Source organism: Zootoca vivipara, chromosome 9 (genome assembly GCF_963506605.1).
Source record: "Zootoca vivipara chromosome 9, rZooViv1.1, whole genome shotgun sequence".
Classification (NCBI taxonomy): Eukaryota; Metazoa; Chordata; class Lepidosauria; order Squamata; family Lacertidae; genus Zootoca; species Zootoca vivipara.
The window spans coordinates 28,716,940-28,730,418 of NC_083284.1; the positions used below are offsets into that span (position 1 = coordinate 28,716,940).

A 13,479-nucleotide genomic window follows, 5' to 3' on the forward strand; every position below is an offset into this window, starting at 1 on the left:
CTCAACCGACAATACTGAAAGGATGATAAGATGCAGAAACTGAGAGTCTCCCATAGCATTCATAGCTACTCAGATTCTCCTGCAATTCTGACAATGTCACCAGTCTGTAGCTACTAATTGCACAGGTAAAATACCATACACCGATACATCCAACCAACTCACATTTGCAGACAATGTTCAGTGAGTGGTGAAGGGACAGGGGAAAGCAGCCTTTCCCTCTGTAGTCCCCATCTACTGTAGTCCCATGGTAAGAGTACTGGAATAAAAAGAAATGGTTTTCTAGGCAGCAGAATGGGGGTCATCTCCCTAGCCACATAAATCACTATGTTTTTCTCAGTACAACAGTTTGTTGCAGTGACCCTAGCACACAAGGTGTGCACCTTTTATAAGAGGTACCGCAGCTCTAAAAACACTGTTCCACTTTTAAATGGGCACATAATTCCTGTCATGGCATGTATTGAAACTGCTGGGCAAGGACAAGTGAATTCATCTCAGAGCTGTGATGCAAATCCAGATCTCCAAGTTTAGTGCTCAAACAGGTGTCACAACTCAACAGTTGCTTAGGCAATCTCTGCAGTGAATAAAATTTTAAAGCATGATGTGGAATGATCATAGTGGCTCCATAATATGGCCAGTGAGTAATCCAGTCCTGCAAATTATACCTAGAAATGTGGGAAATACTGATGTCTTGAGGGTGCCTTTTTGGAGAAATCCAGATTTTCCAAGAGAATTCTAGAAGTTGGATCATATGTAATATAGTGGCCCATGGGGAAGATCCTTGTTCAGTTTTAGACACTTTAAAAATGAGGTGCATAATTAGATAAATGGAAATAGTCCACTTTTAATGCATATACAGGAGAAATTACCAGCATTTGAAAATGCAGCAAATGCTCAGTGTTTTGAAGGGCTGTTATTTGAATTAAAGAGTAATGGGGGTGGGAAACTATTACCGGTATGAATAAAAGTTGGGCATAAGGGCATGATGAAGGAAGAGAGATGACAGTATATAATCATTTTAAAAGGCAACAGTATTAAAATGTCTTCCTAAATTAAATTTCCGTTAGGAAATACATTGTAATAACAACTTTGCTAAAAAAAAATATTGGCCTTGTACACTGAATGAGTGCAAAACAAATTACATGTTATTTTGTTGTACTGTTTGATTATTTGGCAAGAATTTCAAGGCAAGAGTACATTTTATATACTGTAAAGTAAAACAGACTTCCTTTAGCAAAGCTGCATAAAAAATATTCCACTACAAGCCAGGCTTTGGAGAAACTGGCTTGTACTCAACTTTTATTCAGAGTAGACCCACTGAAATCAACGGGCATGACATACTTAGGTCAATTAATTTCAGTGTGTCTACCCTGAGATAAGTTAGTTAAATACAACCCTACCCACCACCCTTCTGAGTAATACCCCTCCCCACCCTCTGACTATACATAAGGGTCTGGTGACTTCTGTTTCAGTGTATCTGAAGAAGTGTGCATGCACACGAAAGCTCATACCTATGACAAACTTAGCTGGTCTCTAAGGTGCTACTGGAAGGATTTTTTTTTTTGACTATGTCAGACCAACACGGCTACCTACCTGTAACAAGTAACAAAACAGAGCATTAAACCATTGCACTGCTGTGAAGATCCTTCAATTTTAGGCAAAATCAAACAGTGCAATTTGTTTGCAATTGTCTGTTTCAAATGCATGCAAATAATCCTCAAATACCATTGGTGAGGATGCCATTTTCAAGGTTAACTAAACCATAGCAATTTGCCTTGCAATTAAGGAGATTATTGTTCTTAGATTGGAGAAGAACAGATAGAAAAGAAAAGAGTGAGCTTCCACATCAGTCCCCAGGAAGCATAACAAAGGAACAGGAGAAGGAATTGAAGAAAAGAAGAAAATGCTGCACATCACTTAGTCCAGTAGGGATTAACACCTATACTGTGCTAATTTTTAAGAGGTTGGTGAATAGGCTAGATTAGTTCTTGGCTCAGTGTCAGGCCCAGACTAGTGCCATGAAAAGGCACACACCAAATCTAGACTTAGAGGGCTCATGGTGGTTGGCTCAGTTGGTTACAGAATGGTGCTGATAATGCCAAGGTTGCAGGTTCAATTCCCATATGGAACAGCTGCATATTCCTGCATTGTAGGGGGTTGGACTAGACAGTCCTCAGGGTCTCTTCCAACTCTAGGATTCTATGGTCCCTGCGATCAGCAGCTTGAGCTGACAACTGAAGGAGCCAAAGCCTGAGATGCATTTCTTTGTTGACTATTTACATGAAGTCTTCAGGTTGGCCAGGCCTAGGATATGATGCAAGCATTCTCAAGTATCAAGGATCCAATGAGATGTCCATAATGCTAGTGTCCCAGTGAAGCATGCCCATTGAGTTCAGAGGTAAACAAAACAAGGGGCCTTCTGGAATTCCTTTTGGCAAAGGACTGATCACAGAGTTTTACTTCAATGTTCCCTTCGCTGAATGCTTCTCTTCTGTTCTCCCCCAAGGGGTTGGGTTGCCTCCGGCAGCCTTCATCCTTCTGCTGCTTCATTGTAATCCCTAAGTTTCCTAGTTGCCTGGATGGAGACAGGTTTTCCTTTATAATGCAAAAGCAAAGGGCAGCAAGGAAGTTTTTCTTGAAGTTCTCATTCATAAAGGCATACACAATGGGGTTGCAAATGGAATTGGAAAATCCAATGATCTGAACTATGCCGAAGATCATCTTAATGGTGACATCATCATACTCCCTTTCAAAATTACCTGGAGAGAAGAAAACACCCATTAAGAACTGGCTTTGTGTTGGTAAGCATTGCATGGTAATTTGATGATACAGTACATTAAGTGCTAAGCTGTAAACTTGCCTCAGATGAGGCACAAGTCTGAGGTGAGAATGCCCCCACCTTGGAGATATTCAGATTGGCGCTGAATCCAAGGCAACTTTGGTCTGAGGAAAAATGAGACAGTTCCAAGACTTCAGACCAACCCTCCAAGCCTCAAAAGAGAGGCTTTGGGGACCTTTTGCTAAAAATCCCAATCAGTTCTGAATCATGGAACGTTTGACAATTGAGAACGTCTATAGATGACATGAGTTTGACCAAACTGCGGGAGGCAGTGGAAGACAGGAGTGCCTGGCGTGCTATGGTCCATGGGGTCACGAAGAGTCGGACACAACTAAACAACAACATAGATGACTCTACAATGAAGCCCCATACCATTGCACCCTGGCATTCGCTTAACTTGTATTCTATCAGAGTATATAATGTTTTTCACCTCAAAATCAATAACAATACCAAAAAAAAAACCACCTTCAAACATCTATATTTCACAAGTGAAGCATCATAATTCTTGACAACACTGAACTGCCACGGTTTGTTCATTTACTTCAAGGACAAAGTTTAGCTGAGAGAGTGCACTATAATTCAAGATTGAGGGGGAAAAGAAAGGCTTTCAAGAAGCAATTCAGGTAACTAGAATAAAGGGAGATGGCTGATATAAAAAACCTACAAAGGTGTAGGAAGGAGAGAAAATGAAACACAAAAAAAGCAAAGAGACGCTACCTCAAAATGGTACTGGATAGCTGAATTTTATAAATGGTAAAATGTATTAAGGCATCTTTTTTTAAACCAAAATGGTTCTGATTATGATATATTAATTCTTTCTTTTCAGTGTCCCTGTAGACCTGTGGTTCCCAACGTGGGGCATATGCCCCACAGGGAGGCAATTTGATTTTTAAGTGGGGCAATTCGAAAATGAGTAATTAACAGTTATTAACATTGAGGTCCAGCACCGAGGGCCTTCTGGTGGTTCCCTCACTGCGAGAAGCAAAGCTACAGGGAACCAGGCAGAAAGCCTTCTCGGTAGTGGCACCCGCCCTGTGGAACGTCCTCCCATCAGATGTCAAAGAGATAAATAACTACATTTAGAAGACATTGGAAGGCAGCCCTGTTCAGGGAGGCTTTTAATGTTTAATAGATTATTGTATTTTATTTTTATGTTGGAAGCCGCCCAGGGTGGCTGGGGAAACCCAGCCAGATGGGCGGGATACAAATAAATTGTTGTTGTTGTTGTTGTTGTTGTTGTTGTTGTTGTTGGTTAATGACCTTTTAGGCTTCCTCCATGTGAATAGGAGTTCATTTTTTTGAATAATAAGAATTATATGTCATTGGGGGGCATCAGGATTTTGAGAGATGCTATAGAACTTTAGTGAAATATATATGTGCTGGGTGTTTTATATGGTCATGCCATAAACACTTTTGAGTTTTGTGGGGTTTTATTGGCTACCTTGATCACAAAGCCAACTACAGTACTACAATTTCAAAAGAAAAACCTACTCACTGTATTCTATCATCATGTGCATTACATGAAAAGGAGCCCAGCAGATGGTGAATAAAACCACAACAGTTACCATCATAATGATTGCTCGCTTCTTCTTCCTGAAAGAGGAAAGAGAGCTTGTACTGCAAATTTCTGCACAGATATATAGATGACTCCTGGTGACTTGATAGGGAAGGACCAGAGCTCAGTAGCAAATCACATGTTTTCTCTGTAGAAGGCTCCAGGTTGACATCTCCACCTAAATGTAGGCAGTAGGTGTTGGGGAAGACCTTTGCCTGTAGCTAAGGGTGGAAGGATCTGACACTTTCCGTCCTCTCGGTTTCCCATTTTTCCAACCTTAAATTCAGTTCTCCACCTTTCTGCAGCGATTTGTGATTTTAAAACAACAACATTGAAATTCTTCAGCATTTCTCCTAATATGAACATTTTTTTTGGTATGCAGCTTTGACCTATGGACACAGTTGTGCAAACAAGTTCATAGAATCGGAACTGGAAGGGGTCCTGAGGATCATCTAGTCCAGTGTTTCCCAACCTTGTGCCTCCAGCTGTTTTGGGACTACAATTCCCATCATTCCTGACCACTGGTCTTGCTAGCTAGGGATGATGGGAATTGTAGTCTCAAAACATCTGGAGGCACAAGGTTGGGAAACACTGATCTAGTCAACCCACAGCAATGCAGGAATATGCAGCTGTCCCATATGGGGGGAATTGAACCTGCAACCTCAGCAGTATTAGCACCATGCCCTAACCAAATGAGCTATCCAGTTCATCTGATATAAAGCATTTTTGTTTATTTTCTCACATACTGTATATATGAGTGTGAGAAACCAGCAGATAATGCAATAGAAAAGGGAGTGTGAGCTTTAGAACCACGAAAGCTAATGCAATAATCCCCACACCTGATTCCACCCTTGGTGGAAACTGGATCAACATTGGCACAGGAAGAAAATGCAGCACAGATGCTTCCCAAGCAAAATGAGGTGCACTGAAATGGCTCCCACGTCAGAAATGCTTTGTAAAAAGTGGGGCTAAGTGCTACAGAAGTAATAAAATGATTACCTGTGCTGAGATTTTTATTTTTTTGCCATCAATTTCTAAAAACCCTAAAACCTGTTGTTAGGACTTTCTTTCGTCATTATTCACAGCTGCAGGGTAACTTCATGCAACTGTTGGGGGGGGGAATTACCGTATATACTCGAGTATATGCTGAGTTTTTCAGTCCCCAAAATGGGCTGAAAAAGCCGCCCTCAGCTTATACTCGAGTGAAGCAGCGGCTGCAGAGAAAGGAACAGGACTGGGCATTCGGAGAAAGCTGTGCTGCGCTTCTCCGAATGCCCGTCCTATCCCTGCTCTATGCGATCCTTCCTCTCAGCTTCCCCCCCCCCCCCCGCCGCCGCTGCCTCACAGCTGGGAAAGGACACCCGTCTTATCCCTGCTCTGTGCAAAACAGATCATCTACCCTTGAGCTATGGCCCTTATCAGCATGCCAGTTTATTATATGTAGCCAGTACATAGCTGCCAAGTCTCCCGTTTTTCGTGGGGAAATCCCCGGATTTTAATCCGTTTCCCGCTGTTATCCCGAATAGAAAATAATCCCGGAAATCCCCCAGATTTCCTACCTGCCAGGGACTGAATTCATGGATGAGTCTTGAGTAGACAGGGCTGGGCTTGCCTGGGCGCGCCCGCATGCAGCCCTTTCCTTTCTCCCCTGGGGAAGAAAAGAAAAGGGCAGGGGGTGGTTCCCAAACAAGCACGTGTGCCAGTCCCAGGCTGCATTGATGAGGGAAGGAAAGAGGGCGGCTTTGCTTGAGTGCAGGAAGGAGGCCTGGTCGCAGAGTCCCCGCCTCTCTGCCTTTCTCCTGGCCGGGAAGGAAGGAAGGGGCAGGAACCCGGAGGTTGCTGCTTGCGCCGGCACTGCCGCCTTTCGGTGCAGGTGGGCTGGGTGCTCCATTTGCCAAGCGTGTGTGTGTGTCGGGTTTGCCATGGTGCTGCGTCTGCTGCTGGCGCTGGCGGCAGTGGGGTGCCCGTGGGTGACCTGGTCCCTGGTGTGGTACACGGCCTAGGAGGCTCCATTTCGGGTGCCGCTCTGCCCATGTCTGGGCACCGGAAATCGGGCAGTGCCGGCACCGGAAATTGCTTCTATGTCCAGACATGCATACCGGTAGAAGCGACTTCCGGTGCCGCGCCACTGCTGATCCCACATTTTTCAGCGGGAGACTTGGCAGCTTTTATGTGGGAAACTATGCCATGTTCATGGCATAAAATGGTACAGTCCAGCAACAGAGCCAATCTGCTTGGGATTACTCCCTTTCAGCTAAGATTGTACACAATCTCTTTTTAAAAAACGCTATGGCCAGAGCAAAGCCTTAGTTTGTTCACTGATATGGCATCTCACTAGGCACTGCTGCAGTGCAACTTCCATTTATTTTAAGGGGTTTGGGCAGAAAGCTCATGATATCCAAAGTGACATGGAGGCTGGGCAACTAAAAGCCCTGGCAGACTATATCCATAAGCAACTGTAAAGCCCAAAGTGCTGTGCAAAGGCAGAATCCATCAAACTTTAAAAGGCTACCACTGGCAGACAGAACACTTGAAGGGTCAAGCTGAGAACACAGCATTGTAGTTTTCCTTTTGAGTCTTCCCACATTGTATATAAATAGCTTTACTGAGGACACAGGTTTTAATTACAAAACTTATCTCTCTCATGCAAAGAAACAAATGTTATGTTGACCCATAAAAGATCAGCAAATAGTATTTTATTTTAAGGTTGCTATAGAATGCAATTATTTTGAGTACCATATGCCAAGTAGAAGATACATATTCCTCCTCATGCTATTTGGGATAAAGGAATAATGCAGGCCTTAACAAATGGAAAGCTGTCCAAAGTGCACCTTCCGATATTTGATCATAAGAATGGCCAAGATATTTCACCTCTCAGTCACACAATATGGATGCAGCAGGAAAAATGATATTAGTAATTGTGCAATCCATGCAACAGAGGACATTGAAACCCTCTGGCTTCTGAAACTGAGGGGGAGTGTGGAGGCTATTAATTTGCAATCGGTGTGCAAAATATTCCTCATATAGGTTCTGAAGTAACCAGCTCACCTAATTGTAACACATAACGAAGCTGAACCAGTTTATCATGCACTAAAATGAAGTTTGAAAGTGCAACATTAAATTAAGTATTGGAGAGAATGTGGCCTTCTCCAACAACAAAAAGATGCCCCATAGTGTTTCAGATGCAGATACAGGAACAGTTGCAGTATTTTAAAAGAATAATCCATTTGTGATGATGACAATGTCTATGCTGATAACCTCACACCAGCTACAGCTGAAGCTCTTTTTGGAGATACAGATGATGAGGAATCCAGTTTTGAATGATTTTAACTGTTGTGATTTAACTTGGTTGCTGATTGAGCTAAGGTTTTTGTTTACTGTTTTTCTTTGAAATAAATATTCAAAAACATTTAACCTACTGACGCCTCAATTACCGGTAATGTAATTTTATTGGTATTTTTTTTTATTTTTGAAATTTACCAGTAGCTGCTGCATTTCCCACCCTCGGCTTATACTCGAGTCAATAAGTTTTCCCAGGTTTTTTGAGGTAAAATTAGGTACCTCAGCTTAAATTCGGGTCAGCTTATACTCGAAAATCTACAGTAATGGAGAAGGACTGGAGCTGCCCTTGTTGTTTGCTTAAAATATTTTAAAATCGCCTTTCCTCCAAAGGCGCTTGGGATTTTGAAGAACAAACATACAGACTTCAACATCATTAAAAATGCATCATGATATAAATAAGCACAAATAGTAAAATCATAATGCTGAGATTAATAATTAACAACTCATTAAAACACATTCAAATACTGCTGATGAGGACTGAACTTTGGTGGCAAAGTTGCTAGGTTTATCTTTTGATCTCAACATCAGGATCTTCTTTCTGAATGGGGTAAAAAGGTAACATACCTCCCCCACCATCTGAAGATGATATAATCCAGGTGTGTATTTAAAATAGAAAGGGGATACAGAGTGGGAGAGATGAGCCAAAGGTTTCTGATCCTTCATAACAAACATTTGTTTGTAACATGTAATTTGGGCCTGAATTATAACTTGTCTGATAGATAACTTCTGCCTACAGGTGATCATTGACACTCTCAAAAAAATTCAAGAAAAATTGAGAGCCAAGGGTTTCCTCAGGGTCGTGTCTAGGCCTGGGCTGGGTGGCGCAAGGCACCAGGGCGCCTGGCCACCAGGGGCGTGGAAGGGGCACCGAACGGCTGGTATCTGGGAGCAGCTGCTGCCGGCACCCCCACCCCACCCCCACGGTGACAGTAGTGCGCGGCCATTGAGCTTCCTCCATGAAGCAGAATCAGTGAGACTCCTGCCTAGAGTGGCACCATGAGCCTGCTACCACTCTAGGCAAGAGTCTTGCTGATTCTGCTTCATGGAGGAAGCTCAATGGCCGCGCGCCACCGCCGCATCCCAGAGCAGCTGCTGGAAGGAGGCGCCAAGGAGGGGCCGGTCCAGGGCGGGAGGCCAAGCAGCCCCCTCTGCGGGAGGTGGGCTCTGTGCCCAGGCCAGCCCCCTGCAAGGTGGTGTGCGCCATCCAGGCTCCGCCATCCTCCATCTCCACCCCTCAGCCGCGCGCTACTGCTGCCGTGGGGGGGGGATTCTTGCACCATGGCGCTGGATACCCTTAAGACATTACTGGGTTTCCTTTATAGATGCCAATAAAATAAAGTTACGTACATTTGGAGTTAAATACTGAATGCTAAAGACCGACTATACAAACCTTGCTATTTTGGACATCTCATTCCCATGAATAGTTTGCAGAACAGAAGCATCTCCAACTCTTTTCTTAATCCAGAGCTCATAAGCAATCTTGCTGTAGAGGAAGAGCATCAGTATCATTGGGAGCAGGAAGAGAATGACCAAAATGAAAGTAGCATATATCTTCTGGTGGACAGGACTGGCCCATTCTTCCAGGCAGCAAACGTACACTTTTTCGTAGAGGAAGTCATATTTATTCTGAAACAAATGAAGTTGAAGTCACACTCAGTACAGAAAAGAGAACTTACTCCTAGCTTATTGGCAAGGAAAGGAAAATGTGCATACTTTTTAATCAAATATGAGCAGAGGTTTAAGTGATGGCTGTGCAAAACCTGTATGGATTCGCTTGCCCTGACTCAGGGGTGGGCACTGGGTGATTTAGGCTAGCACTTTAGGATATCAAGCAGAGAGGTCTTTCCCAATCTTATTTACGGAAGACTCTGAGCTTAGTGTGAAGGACAGTGTGTGGTGTCCTGTAAGAGTATTTAGGCCAGGAATTAACTGGGAGGCTGAGGCTGAGCCAGGAGAAGTAGAAGCTGTGAGGATACAGTCTACTTAGGACTCATTCCAGTCAGGAGGGGAGAGATTCTTCTATAAAAAGAGAAGACTCCCAAACCAATTAAGAGGGGTGTGGAGATCCCTTGGGTCTGTTACTTGGGAGTACCTCAGGAGTAAGGTTGTCTAACAGGTGTGTAACTGACAGGAAGTACCACCTTGTTGCTGCAACAGCTGTGCAACAACTGAGAAAGAACTGAAGTGAAATAACATTATAATCTGAAGTATCCTATGTTTTACCCACTTTGTGCCACAAACTTCCTTTGTTAAATAAGATCTCTCTTGTTTATTTGATCAAATCCTGCCTGAGACTCCAAATTATTAAGTTTTTCCTCACACATGTCCCACACAAGATAATCTGGGGTAGTTTGTAGGAATTGGTGGAACTGGTGTTCTGTGAAGTGGGTGCATTATATTTATGTAAGGGCAGGCCGAATGGCCCCAGGGGGGAAAGTTCTGTTGCGCCGTTGCAGCCTGTACTGGTCTTTGTACATGTTTCTACAGCACATAATATTCATCTCCTGAAGGGTAGCCTTATTCATGCTGAAACTCAATGCAAAACTGACCTATAAAGATATAATTGCACAATGCAACAGACCATACCTCCAGACGCTGTACGTGCCACATGGGTGACCCAACAATAGCTGCCAACAGCCAGACTATGCCTGAAATAAATAAATATAATAATAATAATAATAATAATAATAATAATAATAATAATAATAATAATTGCTGGTTTTTAAGAGAAAAAACAGGGAATTTTGTTTTTGTTTTTGTTTCTAAACCACTGAGCCTCTTGGGCTTGCTAATTGGAAGGTCAGCTGTTTGAATCTGCACAATAGAATGAGCTCCTGCTGCTCTGTCCCAGCTCCTGCCAACCTAGCAGTTCGAAAGCACGCCAGTGCAAGTACAGTAGATAAATATGCCATGTGGTTTAGTCATGCTGGCTACATGACATGGAAAGCTGTCTGTGGACAAAAGTCGGCTCCCTCGGCCTGAAAGTGAGATGAGTGCCGCACCCCATAGTCACCTTTGACTGGACTTAACCATCCAGAGGTCCTTTACCTTTACCTTATATGGAATTTTACATGTACAAATCACAAAATGGACAAATACTGGGAAGGGAGAAGTTTGAAAGTGAATTCAGTGCCATCTCCAGGTTTGCCAGGGGGCTTAGGCGAGATGCACTCAGTAGGCGCCTTCTCTGATTAGACTTGCCACCTCTGCCCTTTCAGCTGCCTTCTTTTTCTGGAGGGGAGGGCACTTCTCCATCTTCTCGTGGTTGTCACCAACCACATGCTCAGACAAGGGTTGTGAACAAGCCACATTTGCAAAAAGGAGAGCAGGGCCTGGAGCTGTGGAGTTCAGCATACGGCTCCTGCAGAGGTGTGGGCATCAGCAGCTAGCCAACAATGCAATCCCTGAGTGAATCTGGGACCCGCCCCAGTCAGCGAGTCTTGAGACAGAGTCACATTCATTTTTGGTCTGAAAGATATCGGCCCACAAAGCATGCATATGGGCATCTAGGGTAAATCTCGTGTGTTGGATGCAACGGAGTCTCTCGAGGCATTCTGCCAACTATCTTGTTTCAAAGGATGCCTGTGAGTGCTTTTTCAATAATTCTGCACATATGGAAGTCAAGTCATGAGGGTTTCAGGAAGGAAGAAGTCCTTGTACAGCTCATGCACAAACAAAATGGATATTTTAATGCATCAACAAAACATTTTTGTCCTCCTACGGGTTTATCACCACCAACAGACAGAGCAGCAGAGAGAGAGGCAGGGAGGGGGAGCGAGAGGGAGAGAAAGCAATTTTACGTTGGGAATCAAATGGGACTAGGTCGTTTTTACAGTGAACATTAGCTGAAGAGGCTGCAAAATTGTAGCTTGTCCAAAGAGGGGTTTTTTTTGGTGTGTGTTTTTTGCACTGGGCCTGTTTATAAAATATTACTAGAGCTTTAGCAGGGTCCATTTGAAGGTGCATTTCCTCCCATTAGTCTGTCTACCCATTACAGGCTGTTCCATGTTCCTTTTCCTTCAGAGCATTACCTGGGTAGGACACACGGCAGGACCTTCTCAACAGTAGTGCCATGTTATGGAAGGCCCTTCTATAAGAAAGCCCAGTTGGCTCCCTCTCTCTTGTCTTTCAGTCAAGCAACGAACCCATTTGTTTATGCATTTCACCATTCTCATTGTGTTATTATTGCTCCAGTTTCTTCTTGGGTTTTTTATCAACTTGATTTTTTAAGATTGTGGTCTTTTTGTATCTTGTATGCTAAAATTATTGTAGGCTACCTTAAAAGACCCAGGTGGCGCTGTGGTTAAACCACTGAGCCTAGGGCTTGCTGATCAGAAGGTCGGCGGTTCGAATCCCTGTGACGGGGTGAGCTCCCGTTGCTCGGTCCCAGCTCCTGCCAACCTAGCAGTTCGAAAGCACGTCAAAATGCAAGTAGATAAATAGGAACCACTACAGCGGGAAGGTAAACGGCGTTTCCATGTGCTGCTCTGGTTTGCCAGAAGCGGCTTTGTCATGCTGGCCACATGACCTGGAAGCTATACGCCGGCTCCCTCGGCCAATAATGCGAGATGAGCGCGCAACCCCAGAGTCGGTCACGACTGGACCTAATGGTCAGGGGTCCCTTTACCTTTACCTTTACTTTAAAAGAACAGTTATTGAAAGGCAGGGTAGACCATATACAAATATATTAAACAACTAGTTCCATTTGATTCTGTATGTATGTTTGGAGTGAGGGAGGGGTTTTAATCTGTATGCATACCGTACAAAGTGGATTTTTCTTTTATATTCTTTAAAAAACTAATCTTCTCTGATAGCAACTGCATCCCCCTAAAGCAGAGGTGGGTAATCTGGGGCCCTCCAGATGTTGTTGAACTGCAACTCAAATCAGTTGCAACCAGCATGGCCAAAGGTCAGGTCCAACATCTGGAGATCCCCAGGTTCCTCACCACTGCTCTATAGCAGACATATCAAAAGTGAGAAATCACTAGCAACATGCTATGTCGTGCAATACCAAAGTTGCCCAGGACCTTACCAAGCATTGTGTATGCTCTTCGGTTAGTGTACTGCCATTTCATCTTAAGAGGGTGGACGATCCCATTATGCCTTTCTACCGCAATGCAGGTCATTGTAAGAATCTCAGTAACTATTGCAGTGGATTGAACAAAAGGCACCATCTTGCAAGCAAAAGCACCTAATAAAGGATTGAAACAAACAAAGCAAGTCATCAACAGGGTCTCATTATCTATACTATACCACAGAACAAAAGACGTCAATGGAGGCAACATACATATTTTCATTCAGTGCCTTGTGCCCAGAAGGATATTTTGTAACCCGAAGTGAAATGTTATTATCCAGAATCACATATTCCACCTAAACATTAGGAAGAACTTCCTGACAGTAAGAGCTGTTCAGCAGTGGAATTTGCTACCAAGGAGTGTGGTGGAGTCTCCTTCTCTGGAGGTCTTTAAGCAGAGGCTTGACAGGCATATGTCAAGAATGCTTTGATGGTGTTTCCTGCTTGGCAGGGGGTTGGACTGGATGGCCCTTGTGGTCTCTTCCAACTCTATGATTCTATGACATATAATATGCTGTTGAATTGCAATTTCAGGAGACTATGAACTAGGGAGGGCTATTGCACTCATGACCTGCTATAGGCATCACATAGGTATATGGTTGGCCAAAGTGGAAATAGAAAGCTGGACCATGTAGACCTCTGGTTTTATCTAGCATGCTTTTTCTTATGAGC

General features: G+C 43.6%; 1 protein-coding gene across 1 annotated transcript in view; it reads right to left on the reverse strand.

Annotated features, from left to right (window-relative positions):
- Window positions 1–2,358: 2,358 nt before the first annotated feature.
- Window positions 2,359–13,479, reverse strand: part of QRFPR (pyroglutamylated RFamide peptide receptor) — a 39,055-nt gene continuing 27,934 nt past the window's right edge. Inside the window, exons 2-6 of the mRNA XM_035113291.2 lie at window positions 12,766–12,924; window positions 10,320–10,381; window positions 9,124–9,359; window positions 4,332–4,429; window positions 2,359–2,756 (exon numbers count right to left, since the gene is read on the reverse strand). Of these exons, the coding sequence (XP_034969182.2) occupies window positions 2,359–2,756; window positions 4,332–4,429; window positions 9,124–9,359; window positions 10,320–10,381; window positions 12,766–12,924 (953 nt within the window). The remainder of the gene's footprint in view (window positions 2,757–4,331; window positions 4,430–9,123; window positions 9,360–10,319; window positions 10,382–12,765; window positions 12,925–13,479) is intronic.